This window comes from Brachyistius frenatus, unplaced genomic scaffold, assembly GCF_029030835.1.
Source record: "Brachyistius frenatus isolate BFR_SWC_R1_liver_20210118 unplaced genomic scaffold, ASM2903083v1 Contig_8, whole genome shotgun sequence".
Taxonomy (NCBI): domain Eukaryota; kingdom Metazoa; phylum Chordata; class Actinopteri; family Embiotocidae; genus Brachyistius; species Brachyistius frenatus.
This window is the reverse complement of record NW_027210607.1, coordinates 112,956-137,500: the sequence shown is the minus strand read 5'-3', so window position 1 is coordinate 137,500 and position 24,545 is coordinate 112,956. Positions and strand designations below refer to the sequence as shown.

Sequence of the window (24,545 nt, the reverse complement as noted above, 5' to 3'; positions counted from 1 at the left end):
TCTTCCTCCAGCGGTGCAAATCCAGCTTATTGATTAGCCTCCTTGTGGCTACACTATCGATCCTTTGACTGCCAGACCTCAGAGAGCATGTGTGTGGCCTATGGTGTGTGTGTGTGTGTGTGTGTGTGTGTGTGTGTGTGTGTGTGTGTGTGTGTGTGTGTGTGTGTGTGTGTGTGTGACGTTATTAGTCACAGAACGCTGCTCCTTTGGCTGCCCTTCACACCATCCGCTCAAACTAACTCCAATCGACCACAGATATGCTCTAGCTGTGCAACTGCTGCGGTTGATCGTGTGTGTGTGTGTGTGTGTGTGTGTGTGTGTGCGTGCGTGCGTGCGTGTGTGTGTGTGTCACATCCAATCTCGGGAACCTTTGAGAGCCCAACTGAGTCCAGATGTACAGAGCACCTAGCGATAACACACTCCCCCAAATCCCTGCGCTGAATGAACAAAGATACACACAAACACACACACACACACACTCCTTCATTTCTATTGCCAACAAAGGCATGCGCCAGTGTTTTCCATGAAGGAAAGCAGCCCCTTGTTCTCTTTGATAATTTATTCATGGGCTGAAAGAAAAAGACAACATACGCCAGCAGTCTAACGGGACGACAATGATTTAGTGTTTGTAGAGAGAGCGATAGACATGAGGAGAGCCGGAGAGAGGAAGGGAGGGGGAGACAAAGGAGGGGAGAGGGAGGGGGCGAGGGGTGGGGGGCAAATGAAGGAGAGGATGGAGATGAATGGAGGGGAGGGGAGAGGGGAAACAACTGGAGAGATAATGGAGTCCCTCCTTGCTTAAGAAGCTCTGCGTGTTTTGAGCGCACTCTCCTTTCTCTTCACTTGGTGTTCAACACTCGTCCCATTTCTTTCACTGGTGTTTTCATTTAGTAAAATCAATCTACATTCAACATTAATCCCACATTAAATATATAAAGTCTTTCATTCACAGATTCTGACTGACGAATTAAGATGTGCATGTGTTTTCTAACTGAATTCTCACCAACCAGCGTTTCATCAGTTTGTCAGCTCTTCTCAGATTTGACTGGTTTTACATTTTAATTCTGAGAGCAAAAGTCCACGTTGGTTTTATTCATATTTAGTTCAACCTCATCTTTTTTATTTTCAGTTAACACCTTAACTCGAATAAAAATAAACAAAAAAATAAATAAACAACTGTTACAGTGAAAACAGTGTGCAGCACAGTGATTCAACAAGTTTGTGTAAAGAGCTGCTGCTGCTGACGTCTTAAAACGGTTTACACCGTCTGAATCCGTGTGCTTTGAAACGATGTATCATTTCATTTAAAATGGGCCGCTGCCGTTGAAATCACAGCAGCAGAAATTTGTGTTTAGGATTCGAAACATTTAACATTTTAATTCATCAAAATTGTGTCTAGACCAAGAAATACTTTTTTCATCTAACTTTAGAAAACTGCTTTTATAAAAGACTACATCCAGTTGGTTTTAGTCAAAAAGAACCCAAATGATTTAAAGATTTCCAGCATCTGGTGTTTTTAATCTCAGCACCGGATCCAACAGAAAACATGGTCGGATTTTCATATTTCTTTTAACAAACATGATTCAACAAATGAAGCCAGAGGATGAGGAGAACATCCGGCTTTTACACCTAAAGACCATCAACAACATCAACAAAAGATAAACAACATGGCACAAGAGGTGTTATTAGTTTAAATAATAGGAAGTACACAGACATGTCAAGCACATAGTACTTAAAATGTGTGTCCTTTAGCACAGAGAACACATCGTGCACTCAAGACGTTTTCCATTTTAGCTGGACGGGCTGCTGAATCTTATGTTCGGTTAAACCGTGCATGTGCAGGAAATGTCTTGTTGTTATGATGCATGTAACTCCACTTTCTTTGGAAGCTTCTTAAGTCAATATAATTAAAAGCTAATGTGCCATTATCAAACATACTCTCTCAAGTGTTACCTCAGTCTATTTGTATAGTTTGTCAAACATTTCTTTAACACTGCTGCTGAAGATGAAGGCCTCGTCTTTATTTGGAACCAAATGTGAGCGATGACTCGGCAACATCAGCTGGATACCGGGCTGCATTCATTTGAAAGAACAGCCTATTGCATATAAACACTAGAAGAAGGCTGAGTATCAGCTACTCAATTAGAGTAGACACATAAATTACTTTTGATACAGCTCGAGTGCCCTTCATCGTACCCGTTCGATAGACAGGAGCGTCTTCTTCAATGTTACCTCACAAAACACGGTGAATAGTTGATCCACGTCTTTGCATGTGAATACATTCAAAACAAAAGTTACCTCGGTCTTTTCAAGATTCAGGCTGCTCCATTTGTCAGTAGTTTTAGTCAACTTAGTATTCATAACATCACCACAGAAGGTGAACATTTCAACTACTCTGATTTTCCAGTTGGACTTCTAAAGGTTTTTTGTTTTTTTTAGCGTACACTTTGGTGAAGCTGTTACAACTGAGTGAAGATATACAAATCTGCCTCATACCAAATTGTAAGGTTCAAACATTGAGGACCGGATTTACTAAGATCTCAAATAAAGGGTACTAAATAGTGTGTTCCTTCCAAAAGTTTGCACATTTATTTTGCACTTGTTTTGCAGGTGATTTACTAAAAGTAATTGCGTCTTTGATATCAGGTGCAAATCGTTATTTAAATGAGAAGTTTGCGTGTGTTAGAGTGATTCCAGCCGTTCTAACAGAACAACCGCAAAAGGAAAAGGAAATCTGATCCCATTGAAATTAAGAAATATAAATATAACAAGAACAAAACTTTGTATGGTAAGATTATCAGCAAATCTATGACGTGGCAATAACAAAAAGACGAATAAAACGACTTAATAATAAAACGTTGGCTAATAAAGCAGCAGAGACGGTGGATGAGTTGCCTCTAAAGATCCTTCTGTGATGAGCAGGTGACTTGGTTTCATTCAGTGCCTCGCGAGAGAAAGGGAACCTTGTGAATTATGTGGGACGTCGCATTCAGCACCTAGGACAGCGACACATTCAGCACCTTGGACAGCGACACATTCAGCACCTGGGACAGCACACCTGACTAACAGGACTGATGGGATATCCAAGCAGCGATACGCTGTAATGACCCAGAGGCAGGACAATGCTGAATCGTAAGAAGTTCTGTCATTGCTGGTATTTAGTGGCTCCTCCTTGTTGTTGATTTTAAATCATCATTCAGTTCATTCAATAATAATGTCATCGCTGGAAAGACGAGATGTCCAGGTATGTTTTCCTCTGGCATCAAAAATGTTTACACGGGTATAAAACCACGTTCTCTACATATTCTTTGGCTTCTCTGCGTCTCTTTCTCACCACAATAAGAGCAGCCATTTCTCCTGATGTTCATCTGATTAATTCCATCAATCGTACTAAAATACACAACAATCACTTCTCCGATTTCTACTATCAGGTTTAGTAAATATCGTTGTGGGTGCTAAATTGATCTATTTTCATTTCCCATCCAAGTATTTTGCACATTCAAGTAGAAACGCCCAATATTACATATGAATTCAGGAAGAGACACAAAATGGACGTGTGTTACATTGCATATTTGAAAGACGCAATCCTCACTGCACGTCGTTAGTAAATCAGCTTGGACATTTTTTTGCAGGTGGTGCGAAGTTTGCACCTGATTTTACACACACACACACACACACACACACACACACACACACACACACACACACACACACACCTTTAGTAAATCAGGCTCTAAGAGTACTTGGTTGTGATTTAAAGAAAACTCTCAAAAGGCAAGAAAAGTCCCGAGCTTTGTTGACCCACCCATCCTCCCCAACCTCCTCCCTGAGGCTGCAGATGTACATTATTTCTCACATACATGTCTCTGTATACTCTGCGTGTTGCTGGAGGATTCCTCCAGAAGGAACACCAGTGAAATAAGGTTAAAATTAGAACATCCGGATTTGCCCCATGTAAACAATAACCATGGCAACAATCGAGGGGATCACTACTTTGCTGATTCTGAGATCACAGAAGGAGAAAGCTCTGTGTTTCTAACATTTGCGCAGATGAAATAGTCTCAAATGTATTTCCATTTAGTCCCTTGAACAAAAATGTGACTGGTGAGAAGACTCTCAGAATACAAGGCAAATAAATCTATTGGACAGACATTGACAATTTGACAGACTTGTAAAAAAAAACAAGTTGTAAAAAGGCACCGGTCGAACCTTTGCCCTTAACACCACCCCTGCCGAAATGCTATCCTATCCTTCTTTTCACATTTAAGGCCTAAAGATAACAATGCAGTTAAAGGATTGCTTCAGTTTTCTATCTGTGTGAGGACACCAGTCCATAACACAGATGCAGCACCGCCAGCTTCCAATCAGTGCTGCAGTCTAATTAGTGAATACTGGCATCGGATAGGAGGTGAGGAGAAGCAGACAAATGATGAACTTTGACAACTCCAGTCTAGCTGAATAAAAATGTATGCTGAGAAAAAGGAAGACAACTAAGTACTTGTTGTTCTACTGTTTCTGTGAGACTGAACGTCTACATTTACATCCACATCTGTATGCAGTTTTTCTCCATGCAGCCTATAAATTTGTCCAAAGTATATTGACTATATATTTCATATTAAATCAAGACTCTTGTGGAGATTTCTCTAGGATCACAGCTGGTGACTATTTTATTACTATTTCATTTAAGATGGCTGGCCAGAGAAGTCAATGCGTCGAGTTAATTCTTGATTTAAATGCCCAACATATCCTCCTGCCAATTAACAGATACATCCTGCTGCAGGCTGCCCTTCTGCTGCAAACATAAAGAAGAATTTATTCTGTCTGACGGGAGAAAATGTAAGTGACTTGTGGACAAAATTAATGTTCGAGAAGCAACGTCAGGCGAAGACAAAGACCACATGAAAATAATGAGTACTGAGATTTTCAGAAAAACACAGAAGAGAATTTGATGAATGCATCTGCAAAGTCACAAAATCTTAATTCACAACCAAAACACGACGACCCCTCCTGCCTAATATTCAATTCAATTCAACTTTATTTCTATAGCGCCAAATCACAACATAGGTTATTTCATGGCACTTAACACATTAAAGTCCTTACAGCAAGACGTTACAATATTATACAGAGAAACCCAACAATTCAACAATTCCCACATAAGCTAGGAGGGAAAAAAAACCTCCTCTTTAAGGGAGAAAAACCTCCAACAGAGGGAAGAAAAACTCCCTCTTAACAGGAAGAAACCTCCGACAGAACCAGGCTCAGAGGTGGACGGAGCATCTGCCTCGACTGGTTGGGGTGAGAGGAGAGCAGAGAGAGAAAAGGACAGCATAGAGATGGAAGATAATATGTTGTTGGTATCTTGGTTGTTTGCTCACACATCACCACAGCAACTCTGCCCTTATGGACTCCACAACAGGATCAATAAACTCGCACAATTAACTGTGAGGCATCTGAACCGTTGACATATGAGACTGTAAGCAAGTTAAAATGTGCATCTTGAGTCGTAGACGATCTGTGTAACCTTGGCAACGGGATAGCGTGGGGACGAGGAAGATCAGGAAAAGCCAACAAACTCACGTTAGCTAAGCTAAACAACAAACTTCAAAATGTTTCTCTGGAAGCAAAAGAGACACAAAGTTGATCGTTAAAATGGCCAGTTCCAGAGTGAGTGGAGTGACAGGTCATTTGTTTTTACTTTGCCAGTTGCAGCAAGTCATGTTTACTGTACAACAAATTCATTGCTATCTAAAGAAAAGAAAAAATAAACCTGGGATGAATTCCGACATGGCCTCACTACCCCTCTACCAACCACCCTGCCTCCACCTTTATCTCCACCACACTACATGTAATGCAGTAGCTGCACTCGATGGTGGGATTGGATATAAATCATAAAATGTAATACCCAGATTGCCGAGCTGCATGAGTCACAATCCCTGTTTTAAAAGTCATGTAGGAGACAATCAGGCGGCAACATTACAAGAAAAAAAGATCATGAGGAAATGCAGATCTGGAGCCTGGATCATCGATTAGGTCATATCTCCTCTCATGACCGAACATGTCTCTCGCTATCTTCCGTGATTTGTGACTTGCCTTCAGTACGGCCATCTTATCTGGTGAGTGAGTCGGAGCGGGTAATAAGAGCAGATCTGGCTGCTGCATCGACGGAACGAGGAGCGCTGTTGAGATGAACGTACCGATAGAGGACCGAGCAGCTGAGGTAAAGCACCGCACGAGACGATCACACTGGGCTGACGTGCCGTGAAGACGCCGACTAACATCCGTCTGAACACCCGTGTTACGTACACGAGGGGGGAAAAAACACACTGTAGTATGCTTGAATAAAGTCAGCATCAATTACAAACTCAACATGTTTTAGCTAAATACACCCTTCTTAAGTGTAGATGTGAAACCACCTGAGAATTAAACCTGTGAAGTTTAGTGCACTGTATTTAACTTATAGCAATAGGAAGTGTTTCATTTTCAGAAAATGGTTGTCTCACTCTGAGCAGTCACTGTTTTAATGAATCTTGCAAATTAAATGAACTCAAACAACACACTTTAATCAGCCTGCTGCATTTAAAAGTATTTCAATAGAAAAGAGTAATATAATGTTAACTGATCTCCAAGTAGCTCAGTCCTCTCCGGCTGAGTGTTTACAGACTGTTTGTAAAAGTGGACGTAACTTCTGGGTACGAAAAATAAGGCCGATGGGGAAGTGTCTTAAACTGCAATACCAACGAGGGCCACTAGGGGCTGGCTCCAAAAATGCTGTGGATCCACAGACAGTCAGCACATTTTTTTCCACAACTTATTATGATGTCGTTGGCCAAAGTCAATTCAATTCAGACGGTTGATCTGAAAATAATCCCGTCATTAATTAGACATTAGGCCTCAGAAAGTCTGTTTGATTGACAGTCCGGTTCCAGGTATCGGTGGGCGGGATGCAGCTGCCTCAGGTTTCAGATCAACCGCTCGCTCCTCGCCAGCTCGTCCAAAGATGGTCGCTTCGGGCTCAAAATACCAAGATGCTGACTGCCAACCTCATAACAGCAGCTCATAAACCAATGAGTGGCGTCACTGTCGGTTGCCGCTTTGTGTTACGATGCTGTGGCTCCAACTCACGCAATGTTTGTGTGATATAACAAATTAAAGATGGTGGAGCATCAAAGTCGATTTCTTTTAAATACAAGAAACAGGACAAAAATAGGTCAGTTAGCTGGAACGAGCAGGAGTCACTGCTGTCTGGTTTTTACATGCTGTTATTTATCTATTCTGTTTTTGTAACAATGTTTGTTTTAAGGTAAGATCCTGAATTATAAAATTAAATTCTCAACTGATTTTGAAAACAGAAAAGAAGTGACGGTGTTTCATCTTTGTCGGTCATGATAGACACTCACAGATTCAAATAGTTGTTAAAGCAGTTTTGACCCCATGCAGCATATTCAGATAAAACACATGAACATTTTAAATAGTAAAATCCCATCTATCAAAATTAGTATTCAAATACTATGTTTGGTAATAGCTATTAAAATAAATCAAATAAAAAAGCTTAGTTTCAAATGTAACGCGTTAAATTCTTGATTAGGTCCAAAAATTGTAGCCACAGCGTGTAAAATAAAACTCCAATAATATTAAAACAAGTGCACTTGCTTAAATATTAAAAGGAGCCCTCTGGTAGTCGGACCATGGAGCTGCTCAGTCTTTCCTCTGATCCTCTGAGTGTCCGGTCGATGATTCTTCACACGACTCATCAGATCCCTCGTAAAACTGCACGCAACTGATCGGAAGAATCTGCCGCAGTCTGACATCAGCTGAGGGCGGCTGATGGAAGAATATGCAGATGTCTTATGTTGTTATGACGGTACATCCTACTCTATAACCGATGAACATTTGACCCTTCTCCATCGGAGAAGTCTCTGAACTCACTTTCTGCTGCAGTTAATTACAGCCAATTAACATGGACCATATAAGGAAAGTTTCTGTACTCTGAAAATTACTGGGAAGGAAAAGGAAATATGAGAAGGTAACATGAAAGGTGTGAGGACACTATAATCACTCCCATTTAACTGGCATATTGGAAAAATCCATTAATATTATTTTTATTAGAGCTCTCTGATGCTGCAGAAAGATGGAGCTTTTTTTTTTTTTTTTTTTATCTATTGGCGACCAAACATGGGGTTTAATCCATAATAAAGTCTGCATCCAAAAACAGCCTTAAGGCTTTCTTAAATTCATTTAAACACACTCCATTAAAAAATGTATTCTACGTTTGCACAGTTCAAGGTTTTTAAACCCTGAAGTAAGGAGGCAAAACTTTACTTTTTATGTTTAAGGTGTTTCTTATTCAGAATAAATGCAGGTAGAGATGAGTGTGTTCAGGTTGAGTAGTTTCTACAGCGGCTATGGTGGTAAAAGGACTGAACTTTTGGTTACAGAACAGGCCTACTATCCTAAAGTAAAGTACTAAGAGTGGCATCACTGTTTCCAATCAAAACACATCTTACATCTATTCCCCATAGTGTGCAGCTCAATCTGCACACAATTGTAAATGAGCCAGAGTTTGTCCAAAATGATCTTTTTGACCCGCTGCCCCTGAGCAGATGTTAAAAGCAGCTTGAAACAAGAATAAAATGATATATCCGATTACAGAGTAGTTGGCAACAATCCAGACTACGGAAGTCTTTAAGAATCTGAGCATGTTTTCATCCATTGTCTGATAGTAGAAGGGACAGAAGCCATAAGCACCTGTTTTTTAACAACGCACGACAGCATCAGACTTTCAGGTGAAGCAGGAGAGATCTGGTTTTGACCAGTTTTTCTCTTTAAATGAACAATTTCTATATATAAAACTATCCAAAAAAAACCAACAAAAAAAACAGGAGAAAGGGTTGAGGAGCTTTTTTAAAAAGGTGAATTAACTTTTTGTGAAAAAACCTTTTGAGACAATTTATTATTCAAAGCACGACTGGAGAGAAACATAAAAGTTGAAGTTTGACCTTGGCCACAACTCCGCATCCAAACTGATCTTCCTCGTTATACGTCCTTTACTAACCAATCTTCCTCCTTATACGTCCTTTACTAACAACCTTCCTCCTTATACGTCCTTTACTAACCAACCTTCCTCCTTATACGTCCTTTACTAACCAACCTTCCTCCTTATACGTCCTTTACTAACCAACCTTCCTCCTTATACGTCCTTTACTAACCAATCTTCCTCCTTATACGTCCTTTACTAACAACCTTCCTCCTTATACGTCCTTTACTAACAACCTTCCTCCTTATACGTCCTTTACTAACCAACCTTCCTCCTTATACGTCCTTTACTAACCAACTTTCCTCCTTATACGTCCTTTACTAACCAATCTTCCTCCTTATACGTCCTTTACTAACAACCTTCCTCCTTATACGTCCTTTACTAACAACCTTCCTCCTTATACGTCCTTTACTAACCAACCTTCCTCCTTATACGTCCTTTACTAACCAATCTTCCTCCTTATACGTCCTTTACTAACCAATCTTCCTCCTTATACGTCCTTTACTAACCAATCTTCCTCCTTATACGTCCTTTACTAACCAATCTTCCTCCTTATACGTCCTTTACTAACAACCTTCCTCCTTATACGTCCTTTACTAACAACCTTCCTCCTTATACGTCCTTTACTAACCAATCTTCCTCCTTATACGTCCTTTACTAACAACCTTTATAACCCTTTACTAACCAATCTTCCTCCTTATCCTTATACGTCCTTTACTAACCAACCTTCCTCCTTATACGTCCTTTACTAACAACCTTCCTCCTTATACGTCCTTTACTAACCAACCTTCCTCCTTATACGTCCTTTACTAACAACCTTCCTCCTTATACGTCCTTTACTAACCAACCTTCCTCCTTATACGTCCTTTACTAACCAACTTTCCTCCTTATACGTCCTTTACTAACCAACCTTCCTCCTTATACGTCCTTTACTAACAACCTTCCTCCTTATACGTCCTTTACTAACAACCTTCCTCCTTATACGTCCTTTACTAACCAACCTTCCTCCTTATACGTCCTTTACTAACCAATCTTCCTCCTTATACGTCCTTTACTAACAACCTTCCTCCTTATACGTCCTTTACTAACCAACCTTCCTCCTTATACGTCCTTTACTAACCAACCTTCCTCCTTATACGTCCTTTACTAACAACCTTCCTCCTTATACGTCCTTTACTAACCAACCTTCCTCCTTATACGTCCTTTACTAACCAACCTTCCTCCTTATACGTCCTTTACTAACCAACCTTCCTCCTTATACGTCCTTTACTAACAACCTTCCTCCTTATACGTCCTTTACCTTCCTTATACGTCCTTTACTAACCAACTTTCCTCCTTATACGTCCTTTACTAACCAATCTTCCTCCTTATACCTAACAACCTTCCTCCTTATACGTCCTTTACTAACCAACCTTCCTCCTTATACGTCCTTTACTAACCAACCTTCCTCCTTATACGTCCTTTACTAACCAATCTTCCTCCTTATACGTCCTTTACTAACAACCTTCCTCCTTATACGTCCTTTACTAACAACTTCCTCCTTATACGTCCTTTACTAACCAACCTTCCTCCTTATACGTCCTTTACTAACCAATCTTCCTCCTTATACGTCCTTTACTAACCAACCTTCCTCCTTATACGTCCTTTACTAACAACCTTCCTCCTTATACGTCCTTTACTAACCAACCTTCCTCCTTATACGTCCTTTACTAACCAACCTTCCTCCTTATACGTCCTTTACTAACCAACCTTCCTCCTTATACGTCCTTTACTAACCAATCTTCCTCCTTATACGTCCTTTACTAACAACCTTCCTCCTTATACGTCCTTTACTAACCAACCTTCCTCCTTATACGTCCTTTACTAACCAACCTTCCTCCTTATACGTCCTTTACTAACCAATCTTCCTCCTTATACGTCCTTTACTAACCAATCTTCCTCCTTATACGTCCTTTACTAACAACCTTCCTCCTTATACGTCCTTTACTAACCAACCTTCCTCCTTATACGTCCTTTACTAACCAACCTTCCTCCTTATACGTCCTTTACTAACCAACTTTCCTCCTTATACGTCCTTTACTAACCAATCTTCCTCCTTATACGTCCTTTACTAACAACCTTCCTCCTTATACGTCCTTTACTAACAACCTTCCTCCTTATACGTCCTTTACTAACCAACCTTCCTCCTTATACGTCCTTTACTAACCAATCTTCCTCCTTATACGTCCTTTACTAACCAATCTTCCTCCTTATACGTCCTTTACTAACAACCTTCCTCCTTATACGTCCTTTACTAACCAATCTTCCTCCTTATACGTCCTTTACTAACAACCTTCCTCCTTATACGTCCTTTACTAACAACCTTCCTCCTTATACGTCCTTTACTAACCAACTTTCCTCCTTATACGTCCTTTACTAACCAATCTTCCTCCTTATACGTCCTTTACTAACAACCTTCCTCCTTATACGTCCTTTACTAACCAATCTTCCTCCTTATACGTCCTTTACTAACAACCTTCCTCCTTATACGTCCTTTACTAACAACCTTCCTCCTTATACGTCCTTTACTAACCAACTTTCCTCCTTATACGTCCTTTACTAACCAATCTTCCTCCTTATACGTCCTTTACTAACAACCTTCCTCCTTATACGTCCTTTACTAACCAACCTTCCTCCTTATACGTCCTTTACTAACCAACTTTCCTCCTTATACGTCCTTTACTAACCAATCTTCCTCCTTATACGTCCTTTACTAACAACCTTCCTCCTTATACGTCCTTTACTAACCAACCTTCCTCCTTATACGTCCTTTACTAACCAACTTTCCTCCTTATACGTCCTTTACTAACCAATCTTCCTCCTTATACGTCCTTTACTAACCAACCTTCCTCCTTATACGTTGTAGCAAGCTTGGTGCTACCGGGGTCTCTCCTGGACACAGATGACACGCTCAGCCGTACGTTCAGGTGTAAAATGCTTTTATTTGCCCGGCCCATACACCATGCACTTGTGCAACCACTTCCTCCTCCTTCTTCCTGCTCCCTTTATAGGGGAGAGCTCATCAGTTCACATCCAGCTCAGCTGTGCTCATCAGTTTGTATTCGGCTCAGCTGTGCTCATTACACCTGAACCACTCCTCCCACTCCCCACCCCCTGCAGCTGAGCTAACCACACCCCGCCACCACATACGTCCTTTACTAACTGATCTTCCTCAAAATGACAATAAATTCATAAAAGTAACGTAGCTTTACAAAACAGACAATCTGTTACTGTAATAGAGAAGAGAAACACAAAATCTGTCTTCAAAATAACAGCTTCAAACGCTACTTCTCTCATAAGATTTGAACATTTACTTTATGTGCAAAAGCAAAATGCAGTCTCTTATGACTACGTGATTTAACATACAGTATTCCTCATTCCCAAGATAAGACCACATTTCCCATAAACCCCATCAAACCCAGCATGTGTTTGTTTTGATGGTGAGATTTTGGATGAGAGGAGCAGCTGAGGAGCCGTTTTGTTTGGAAAGACTGACTTTGTGCCGTAATACCTTCAGCAGAGCTCCTGCTGAGCTTCAACCTTTTTGCAGAACAATTTGCAAGATTGGCAAATATTGGGGAGATTGCCTGAATTGTGTCAATTATGATTTCCTGGAGCAACTGTCACAGTCAGTAGTTAATGTCGCAGCTGATCAGCATACATCTTCTCTTTGCATAAGATAAATGTTTGTTTTTTTAACAGAATCAATTGACAGTAAAGCTGCAAAGTACAGCAGATGGGCCATGTAATGTTCAGACAAGAAGCCTTGTTCACCAGCCTGCTGGAGGGAGAAGGGAGGGGGGCAGAGGGATGGGGAGGGGGGCACAGGGATGGGGGGAGGGGAGGGAGGGTTCACATCTTAAAGCAACAGAAGTTCCTGTAAGGATGTTAATGGTCGCTGGTCGTGGAGTTCTTACCATCAGTTCACTTAGCCAGAGTAAAAACCACAGTATCGACTCACTTCCGGGACAATAATCGAAGGGCATTTTTCAGCTCTTTTTCTAATCATTACTCAACTGGATGTGTTGATCCTGATTCCACTTTCATTACATTAAATTCAGATCATGTAAAGTGCACGTGTGTTACAATCCGTAAACGTCATAATCCTGATTTCTTGATTTACAACCTGCCGTAGATCCAAACCTGCCAGAACACTTGTCCTCAAATCTGAAGATATTAACAATCAGAACAAAATAGCGACTGTCCAACGAGATCAGAACCAGCTTTAACGGCTGATCAGCAGCAGCTGCATTCACACGATCTCACACTCACTTTTTGTTTGGATTTTAAAAGATAAATGCTGCTTTTATAAAAATCCACAGACATAAAGTCAAAGGAAACTTGTGCTGATTGGACCTCAGACTGCTCCACCTTGAAACCAGCGTGTGTGTGTGTGTGTGTGGTATATCATCGACATACAAAAGTGCCAAAGAAAGTGATGCCGGTGCAAGCTATAGGCTCGTGTCATGGCGCTAGAGTGCGTCTTCTGTTTGGAGGGAGAAGGAAAAGACGGCAGCAGCGGAGTGATGGGTGGGAACGGGAGGAGAGAACGAGAGAGAGAGAGAGAGAGAGAGAGAGAGAGAGAGAGAGAGAGAGAGAGAGAGAGAGAGAGAGAGAGAGAGAGAGAGAGAGAGAGAGAGAGAGAGAGAGAAAAGGCAAAGTGAGGACGAAACATGACTGTCGGCAGACTGGAGATAAAACAGCTTTCAGCACGCCAGCATACAATTGGACTAACAAGTCTCACACTCTGTAGCTCCCTCTCTCTCTCTCTCTCTCTCTCTACACACACACACACACACACACACGAGAGAGAGAGAGAGAGAGAGAGCGAGAGCGAGAGAGAGAGAGAGAGAAAAAATGTCCTCAAATATCTCCTTGACACCGGGCTCATCGACAGCAGGAATACAGCTGATAAGGAGGAGAGGGATGAGAAGGAGATGAACAACAACGCCACATATCTCTGCCAGCACACGCACACGCACACGCACACACACACACACACACACACACACACACACACAGTTCTTCATTCTTGCACCAGAGCCCTTTTGCCCCCTACTGCACACGTACATTGATGTGTGGGATATCTGCAGGTCAGCAGATGAGCTGCAGCCTCCTGATTAGCGATGTGTTCACAGAACTGGTTCCACTTTAAATCCGGTTCCAAGCTGGTTCATTTATTTGACCAACAAACTCCTTATCACACCTTCTGTTCTCCTTCGCCTCAATCTCAGACACTACAGGCTTCAGCCGAGGAGACAGAAAAAAGCACAGATGACGAATGAAAATGCATCATCAGTCCGTCTGTGAGCGTTTTGATCCACCCTCAGATGGAGGGAAAACTCCGTCAGCAGAACAGCAGGTCCACAGTTTAGGTTTGATGGTTCATTACTGTTTCTTTTAGTGTCCGTGACATGTCGTCCCTAAAGCGTCCTTAAATGACAAATAAACGTAATAACTGCATTATTGATGTGAATGGAATCTTGTGTTTAACGTAGCGCTTTTTGCACTGAGTGAAATAAAAATGGTACTTTTTTTTTTTTTTTAAACAAAAGGATGTTTGTTTTTCAAAACAAACAAAGTATGAAAAGGTTTGATAAGATTCAAAAGGATGCAGTCAATAAAATGCCTTGGAAACCTGATGATCTCCTGATGTTAGATTTCAAACTTTCCTTTTTGATAAAGCTTATAGTTACAGCTGTTAACAGAAGCTCCGCCCACCTCTGATCCTGGTTCTGTTAACAGAAGCTCCGCCCACCTTCTGATCCTGGTTCTGTTAACAGAAGCTCCTCCCACCTCTGAGCCTGGTTCTGTCGGAGGTTTCTTCTTGTTAAAGGGAGTTTTTCTTCCCTCTGTTGAAGGTTTTTCTCCCTTAAAGAGTTTTTCCCTCCTAGCTTATGTGGGAATTGTTGAATTGTTGAATTGTTGAATTGTTGAATTGTAGAATTGTTGAATTGTTGAATTGTAGAATTGTTGAATTGTTGAATTGTAGAATTGTAGAATTGTTGAATTGTAGAATTGTTGAATTGTAGAATTGTAGAATTGTTGAATTGTAGAATTGTTGAATTGTTGAATTGTTGAATTGTAGAATTGTTGAATTGTAGAATTGTAGAATTGTTGAATTGTTGAATTGTAGAATTGTTGAATTGTTGAATTGTAGAATTGTAGAATTGTTGAATTGTAGAATTGTAGAATTGTTGAATTGTTGAATTGTAGAATTGTTGAATTGTAGAATTGTAGAATTGTAGAATTGTTGAATTGTAGAATTGTAGAATTGTTGAATTGTAGAATTGTAGAATTGTTGAATTGTTGAACTGTAGAATTGTAGAATTGTTGAATTGTTGAATTGTTGAATTGTTGAATTGTAGAATTGTAGAATTGTTGAATTGTAGAATTGTTGAATTGTAGAATTGTAGAATTGTCGAATTGTCGAATTGTCGAATTGTAGAATTGTTGAATTGTCGAATTGTAGAATTGTTGAATTGTCGAATTGTCGAATTGTAGAATTGTTGAATTGTTGAATTGTAGAATTGTTGAATTGTTGAATTGTTGAATTGTAGAATTGTTGAATTGTAGAATTGTTGAATTGTAGAATTGTAGAATTGTAGAATTGTTGAATTGTAGAATTGTTGAATTGTTGAATTGTAGAATTGTAGAATTGTTGAATTGTTGAATTGTAGAATTGTAGAATTGTTGAATTGTAGAATTGTTGAATTGTTGAATTGTAGAATTGTTGAATTGTTGAATTGTTGAATTGTAGAATTGTAGAATTGTTGAATTGTTGAATTGTAGAATTGTAGAATTGTTGAATTGTTGAATTGTTGAATTGTAGAATTGTTGAATTGTAGAATTGTAGAATTGTAGAATTGTTGAATTGTTGAATTGTTGAATTGTAGAATTGTTGAATTGTTGAATTGTAGAATTGTAGAATTGTTGAATTGTTGAATTGTAGAATTATTGAATTGTTGAATTGTAGAATTGTTGAATTGTAGAATTGTTGAATTGTAGAATTGTAGAATTGTTGAATTGTAGAATTGTTGAATTGTTGAATTGTAGAATTGTAGAATTGTTGAATTGTTGAATTGTAGAATTGTTGAATTGTTGAATTGTTGAATTGTAGAATTGTTGAATTGTTGAATTGTAGAATTGTAGAATTGTTGAATTGTTGAATTGTAGAATTGTTGAATTGTAGAATTGTTGAATTGTAGAATTGTAGAATTGTTGAATTGTAGAATTGTAGAATTGTTGAATTGTTGAATTGTAGAATTGTAGAATTGTAGAATTGTTGAATTGTTGAATTGTTGAATTGTTGAATTGTAGAATTGTTGAATTGTAGAATTGTAGAATTGTTGAATTGTTGAATTGTAGAATTGTTGAATTGTTGAATTGTAGAATTGTAGAATTGTTGAATTGTTGAATTGTTGGGTTTCTCCATAATGTTGTAAAGTTCTGCTGGAAGGACTTTAACGTGTTTAAGTGAAATAACCTGTGTTGTGATTTGGCGCTATATAAATAAAAAAAATTAAATTAATTGAATTGAATTGAATGTCTGATTCAAGGTGGGTTTCCTTCATGTCACTCACACACACACACACACACACACACACACACACACACACACACACACACACACACACACACACACACACACACACACACACACACACACACACACACACACACACACACACACAGTGTCATGGTCCACCTCCATGTGCTAACTGCTCTGATGTTAAATGAGCACCAGTTTCTCATCTCTCACTCAGGTGGAGCAGCGACGATCGGAGAGCTGAAATACTTTGGTGTGAACAGAGTAATATTTTAGCAACCGTCCAGTCGGTTTGAATAAGAAGATCGGATCAATACTGAGACTGCAGGTCTGCTTGTAGGCTCGTGAGGCTGATCTTTGAGTTAAATGCTAACTTCATCCACATGGAGTGACAACGCTAACATGGAGGTCGTCTGCTACATTTTCAAATCAGTATTAGATGCAGAGTGCAGCTGATGTTTTTGCAGTATTTGACTTATTAACCTGAAATTCTGGCCTGAAAATAGAGGAAAAGTTATTCCGACATCCTAAACATGTGTGTCACTAAGTCCAACACGTTTGATTTAAAGTGAATGTTTGCTGGTGAAGAAGTCTCCGACTATCAGCTGTGAGATGGAGGGTCACAGGGTCCATACGGGAAGATGCTGTAACAACACACAGAGCCTGGAGGTAATTCTCTCATTCTCATCGATCGGGTATAATCATATGTTGATTGCTTCTGATGCCATTAAAGTAAAATGCAATATTTCTTTTCAGTGCTGATTTTCTCCCAACACGGTCGCAGCGCCGTCGTGTTCGTCAAAGAAGCTCCGGATACATTCACACAACAGTAACCTGAGACAGACGACACGACGAGAGGCGGGATCAACAAAGACAACATTATGATTTGTATCGGACTACGGATTGTGACTACAGTAGACATGAAGGCAGACGTGGAGTCTGTGATGAGTAGCAGAAAGGAGCCAGCCTCTCAGTGAGCCGTTCACATGGCCTCCGTGTACTTCGGTGGGTTTCTGGGTGTTTTGGTTCCAAAGAAATGCAGCTTAGCTGGAGTGGAAACTATAAAATGCTTGTAGTAGGAGTGGGGGATGAATAAATAAAACCCTCCTCGATAACTGGAGGTTCAGTCGTCCTCGCTAGCCCGTATATTTGAGACAGATGTGTGACGACACTTGACTGTTATATAGTTTGATTACAGTCAAACCAGGAAGTTTCCATCTGATTTACGGCAGCTTTCTTGTTTTTTTTTTGTTTTTTTTGCTGCTTCTTTAGATTCGATAATAATCACAATAACGATATCTTAATGTGGAATGTTGCACCCACTCTTAACCGGCAGACCGTTCAAACTACACCTTTGAATGTCGTGAAATCTAGCTAAAACTTTTAGCAACCGCAACCATCCATCCGTCCGTCCGTCACCTACACCCGCTTGATCCTGAACCTGGAGCCGATCCCAGCTGACTGGGTGAAGGCGGGACTCAACCCGGGACGGGTCACCAGTCCGTTACAGGGCCAACACACAGAGACAGACAGAAACAAAGACCACGCACGCTCTCTTTCACACCGCCGGGCCATTTTACAATCACCAATTAACCTGACACGCATGTTTTTGGACGGTGGGAGGAAGCCGGAGTACCGTGATAGTGGCAGTAGTGATATAATTATCTCCAGTGAGGTGCCAGTGAATCTGTTCTCGGGTGTTGTGGACAGTCAGGCGGAAACTAGACTGCTTCAATAATAATAATAATAATTCGGGACGGGAATATCAGAATAGAAATGTGACAACACATTTTAAAGGGTAATAAAGAGGCAATCAAATCCAGTTCATGAGCAGATGGAGGAAGAGTAGAGAACGCTGCAGAGAACAGGCACCCGTGTTCTTATATTTCACTCTCAGTGGGTACAGTTGCTCACAGCCTACATTCTAGTTCCCCAAAGAGCATCCGAACAAGCACACACACACACACACACACACACACACACACACACACACACACACACACACACACACACACACACACACACACACACACACACACACACACACACACCGCTGAGAGCTATATTATTCCCTCACCGCTTCGCAGACCATGGAAATACTCTGAATTTACTAACCATGACCCAGAAACACGCAGATTACCCTTTCACTCCCTCCTCTCTCTCTCTCTCTCTCTCTCTCTCTCTCTCTCTCTCACACACACACACACACACACACACACACACACACACACACACACACACAGCAGCCTATACAGCGGCAATGCATCAACACGTACCACAGCTCTGATGTGCATACACATACACTCGTTTAAAAGCAAAGGTCATCACACACCCATTCAGCCAACCTCACTCCCAGACATCACCGATAGCAGCTCATTGTGACGTCAGTCGGATCTGGAATCACATTTCTAGTCAAACCCACATCACTCATTTCCGTCTGAACACTTTTCAATTCACCTTTTAAAATCACAACATTGTGCACGTTGTCTTTCAGGATGTCAGGGCGTCGGTCTACATTTTGTAAAAAAAAAAAAGCTAAATTTAGCTCCATGCGCCAGCAGCTCGGTTTTAATTTCTTCCACTGACAGATTATTTCTTTTGAAGGATGTGAAGACGAGCGTTCAGAGGCTACCAGTTATTACAGATATGTCAGAGACCCGTTTCATGCTGCTGAGGTTCAAGTTGTACGGCTCACTTCCATTGATGATATCATAGTGTTTGAGATTTGGTTCCCATCTTTATGCTCCTGTGCATGAATGAGAAATGATCCATACCGATTCATGCAGCAGGAAAAAAAAAAAAGCTAAAGCGTCTGTAAACAACATGAATGTTTATGAGGAGTTTCCCTCGAGGATTGAGCTCCGGATTCAGGTGGAGCAGCTGCACAGGCTCTCTCCGCTCTGTTGTCACACGCCGTGCATTCATAATGCCACGCCGACACACACACACACACACACACACACACACACACACATAAAGACAAGCAGCACTTCCAACTGTCAACATTGAGGCTTTCACAAAGCTTGAACACAGCCATGATCAATGTCACCGGACTGTATTCTCCTTATTTTTCTTCTTCTTACAGACGAAGCCGTGTACCTCCAGAAGTTGGACTGAATGGCAATGAGCACATTTTTGTAACATCATTATTTCAATATGTATCTTCCTTCTCAACGCCATGGAAAACATATCATCTAATGTCAACGGTTTAAAATTCTGGCACTAGACAAAAAGAGAAAACGAATGGTTTCAGAGAATTGGCGTCAGTGTGTTCATCTGGGTAACAGAAAATGAAAGCTGTGTGTGAACGCGTCAGGTCAAAACGCAGCGACTGGTTCGGCTGCTGTGAAGCAAACGTGGCAGGATTATGTATTCCCATGGGGAATGGGGCGGGGGGAGAAGATGGGGGGTGAAATGGATCCAAATGTGCATCTCTGAGTAACATATTAGTCGTATTCATAAGGTTCTGACCCTGTTAAACTTCTTTTTTTTTTTAAATAAAAACCAGAATTATAGAATTGTTTCATATCTCGTTTCTTCGGGAAATCCAGAATCAAACCACCTAAAGACAGCAGGCACCGAAGGTGCTGACCCGATGACCGAGTGCTGTCAGCAGACAGCTGTGATTTGCCTTTAGCTTCATGTTTTTCTGTGCAGTTTACTGAAGCCAAAGTTGCCCACACCAACGGAGCTTCACGGTGGTTCAGGCCGGCACGGAGTCGGTTTCCCAACCAACTCAGTTTGCTCCGCCCAATTAGCGCGCTCTAAATCCTCGCCCCGTTCATTCATTCTGCTCTCCACAAATCTCCACCTCCCCGGGCTCGTCCTGACATTGTCAAATGCTTTATATTGTGTCCATTCAGTCGTGATTTTCAGGCTCAGACATGGGTTTTCTTGTGACGCTTGCTCAGCCTGTTCTGGAGCATCACTCATGCAGAGTCACCGCCAAACAGAAAAGTCTTTCATAAATGGTTAAACCTGACGCAGGGTCCTGACGGTCGTCGTCCTCGTTGTTCCTCATAGCTGAGTTACATCAGTTAAAACTACTACTGGTTGCTGGCTGAGAGGCAGCATCCACCTCAGGGATTGGCCATTTGGTAATTAGCTGTTCATTGACCGTTCACTCACCACGAAAACAGAGTCCGTAAGAACTTCAAACTGTTGATTAATCCATTTAACTGGATTATTGTTCAGCCCTGCTGGACTTTTTCCATTGTTCACGAAACATTTCATACCTGTACTGAAGCGTCCTGTTCTGCACGATATGCGTGGTGAGTTAAAACTCTGAACAACCTGAATGCTCCGGCAACAAGCAAACTACACGCTACAACCACAATACAATATTGGGTTTGCATATGCAATAGAGGTCTTCACGGGTCCTCTCCCGGCGCGAGTCCCAATTAAACTTGTTTGCATTGAGTTGGATAAAGTTTCGTTTTACTGCGGTGAGTTTGAGGTCTGGGAGCTAGAATTTCCAAACCTCAAATTGATCCAGGAGCTCTCAGTATCAGCGCTGACGTCGTAGGAGCGGTGGAGAGGAGAACTACAGTTCGTGTTTGTCATGACAGTGTGGCTGAGCTCAGAGCCGAGTGAAGCAGGAGTATCACTGTATATCTACAAGTGGAGAGTTGTGAACAAAAAGCAGACATGTGATTTTTGTTGACCCTTTCGAGCGAGATATAGAGGCACTCGTACAAACACAAAGGGGAGACAGCACCCGAAAAACACTGCCCTTGTGTTAAGCCTATATTGGCTTTCTGCTGTGATCACATGATGTCACGGATCTTTTCTGTTAGCATGGACGACTAAATGAAAAGGTGCCTCGGGCCTTAAAGCTGCAGAGAGTGCGGCTTTAACTAATTTGACTTGAATCACAGCGACTCGAATCTTTATTTATGATGTTCAGTTAAAAAGCTAAATCTATGCTCCTTCAATGGTGAGATGTGATCCATTATTTATGAGCAGTGTTTGTACCTTTGTGTTGAGTCTCTCCACTTTGTCTACATCTTTCTTCTTCTCCTCTTTTTTCTTTTCACGCTCCTTCTGTGGACCAGAAAAGACAACATGGAGTAAGACGATGTATATTTATTCCCGTTTATACCCTTATCCACTAAAATCACACACACACACACACACACACACACACACACACACACACACGCACGCACGCACGCACAAACAAGCGAAGCCAGGTCAGTTTGATTCCATGAAAAGATTTCCATTTATTACTTACTTAGAAACTCTCCCGATTAAATCAGCAGTATAAAATATTAACAAGCTAAAGACGCAAGATAAAGATTCTGGTGTTGAAAAAAAAAACAATATTTTATAACGTAGTTTAAATAATATAATTTTGGGGTCAATTTAGGTGGAATTGAGCAGCTGTGGCGCCGCATTTTGTTGACTTTTCTGTTGAATTAGCGACAGGGCTGATGAACACCTCTGACGGAAAACTCTTCTATGGCAACGGTTGCCGAGACTCATGGGTATTGTAGTATTTAGACGTGTAATTTCACAAGTAAACCTATACAACGTTGACATTATCCAGGAGATTGCTGTGTTTCTATGTTAAGCAGGATTTTGTTCTGTACCTGCCTCATGGATTCAATTAATCCTCCTCACTTTTCGAGGCTCAGCAGTGAAGAGCCTCCAAGACTTTATTCAAATCACTCGAATTAAAATTGTCCTTTGAAACCGAGTTAACTAACTGTAACCATAATAATACATATTCATCCACAGTGGGCTTGACTGCATTTGAATATACTATATTATTTATTAATGCATTTATGCCTCTACTCTCAACAGTTCAGACGCGACAGATTAAGTCAGCTCTGAATATCACACCGATACACTGAACTGACACATTCCTGTCCTGTAATACTATAATTAGCATACAATACTGCTTAAGATTGGCACTTTTCTTCATTAAATCCCCATGCAGAGCTGCGTTCCATCATTCAGTAGGAGGAAGCACGAGTCCTCGATGTAAAGATTTGCTGTACCTCAAAACAATTAGATGCCTTTCCTTAATGTGATTTTAATGCTCTCACAATGCAGATTTAATGTCCGCACATCATTAGCGTGCAGAAAGTTGATGTCGTGTTTTCAGGTTAATGCTTCAGTCGTGCTAATATGTAAATGAGGCAGCACTGATGTACCAACAGGCTCCAGCTAATGACTGTCAGGATGCCAGAGAGAGAAGCTTCAGTTTGGTGAGTGAAGCCTCCGACCAACCATCGCAGTCACAATAACCGTCTCTACTCTCGCTGCAATTTCTTTATGGACTGTTTATGGTTATTTATGCAGCAATACTTATTTGTCTTGACAAGATGATAAACAATAACCAGCAATATTTACAGTTATGCAGATGAGAACGAACATTGAGGCCATCAAGGGACAGTATCTTATGTGAGCTTATTAAGTCAGCAGTTGTTGTTTTGTTTTTTTACGCCGATGAAATATATTAAAAAGCAAACACAGTACATTATAAACACGGTCACACAGTAAAGCGCGGGTCAAATGTCAAACCGTGCTGCAGGGGAAAGAAATGTTTATTTTTGCTTAAATTTGTGTTGAATTTTCTGCAAAAGCAACGATGGCGCCTGTTTAGCAGAACTACAGACTGATATCCTCAATCATTCAGTTACAATCCATACGCTGCATTTTTAATGCATTTTGTTGACATAGCCATCAGTAGGTTGGAGTATATTATCTGTGCAGCTCTGGCAGGCACCAAGTCTCTGACTCTATTAACTATGAGCTAATGAGGCTAGCTTTGCCCAATTTGCCTCGGCAGCATTAGTGGGCTGTTATACTCCCATCTGATCATCTCTAATAAAACACAGCAAATTACAGCTGGGATCCCCCTCCGCACATCATGTTGGCTATACATCTGACTTTGCTTATTTAATCAGCTCCTGTCTGCTTGGCCAGCCGAACTTAAGGGGGCGCCGACCCCGTGCCTAGGTGCAAAGGATTATGGGTGATAGAGTTGACTCCCTGTCTGAACTGTGAATGTGAAACTTTTGCCCTTAATAGAAAAAACAATGGATCAATAAATGTGGTAATAATAAAAGTGATGCACAAATCTCTCACTACTGTCTGTTAGAGAAGAGAAAATGAGTGAACGAGAAAGTGATTTTAGGACTCTGTCTGTCTGAATACCAACAAAATAAAACAAATACCTGCTCTGGCAGCTGTTAGTTTAACTTAGTGGGGGGAATATCAATGTGAATGACAGAAGTATTGTTTATAATGTGACCTTGTTTGACTGAACTATTTTTTTACTCAACAAAACATCACAGAATTAAAGCACAGCGAGCTAAAAGAAAGTCTTCACAAAGTTCACCCAAGTGTGATTTAACAAACATGAAATGTTCAAATAAAGCCCTGAAACAGCAGCTGAACTCAGGCCGAGTGGCTGCGTTTCCCCGGGTGACAATTTAAGAAAGTTTCAAGAAAGTGGGTGAAAGAAAATGAGAATTAATCCCCGTTTCATTCCACAACTCCTTTGTTGGCTGGCTGATATAATCAACTGCTAATTTTCTAAGATGATGTCAGAAAAAGATCCAATGAAACTTCAAACAAACTAAATAAAATGGCAAAATAATATGGCATTTCAGTGGCTTTCATGAATTCCTTTGATTATAGTCCACTTGTCGTTCCAAACACATCTGATGTCTTCATCTGCCACTGTTTTCCATCTCTCTGGTGGAGGGGAAGCTTCAGTGGACGCTGACTGCACCTCATTATTTAATTGCCACATCTGTTTCCATGGCACGTTATAGCAATTTGATTGGATCAATACACCAACTTTTCCACCTCAGCTGAGCATCAACACAATGAAATTGCAATATTTTTTTTTTGTCCAAGTAACTGCAAATATGAATAAAGCAGGTGGATGGAGAAGCACAAGGTGACAGC

General features: G+C 40.7%; 1 protein-coding gene across 5 annotated transcripts in view; it reads right to left on the bottom strand.

Annotated features, from left to right (window-relative positions):
* LOC138615946 (stromal membrane-associated protein 1-like) overlaps positions 1-24,545 on the bottom strand; it is a 121,933-nt gene that overhangs the window by 56,262 nt on the left and 41,126 nt on the right. For 4 of the 5 annotated variants that reach the window (XM_069689843.1, XM_069689844.1, XM_069689846.1 and 1 more), the window contains one exon: positions 21,597-21,665. The exons of the other annotated variant lie outside the window; for it this stretch is intronic. In XM_069689843.1, coding sequence (XP_069545944.1) covers positions 21,597-21,665 — 69 coding nt within the window. The remainder of the gene's footprint in view (positions 1-21,596; positions 21,666-24,545) is intronic. 5 annotated transcript variants of the gene reach the window in all.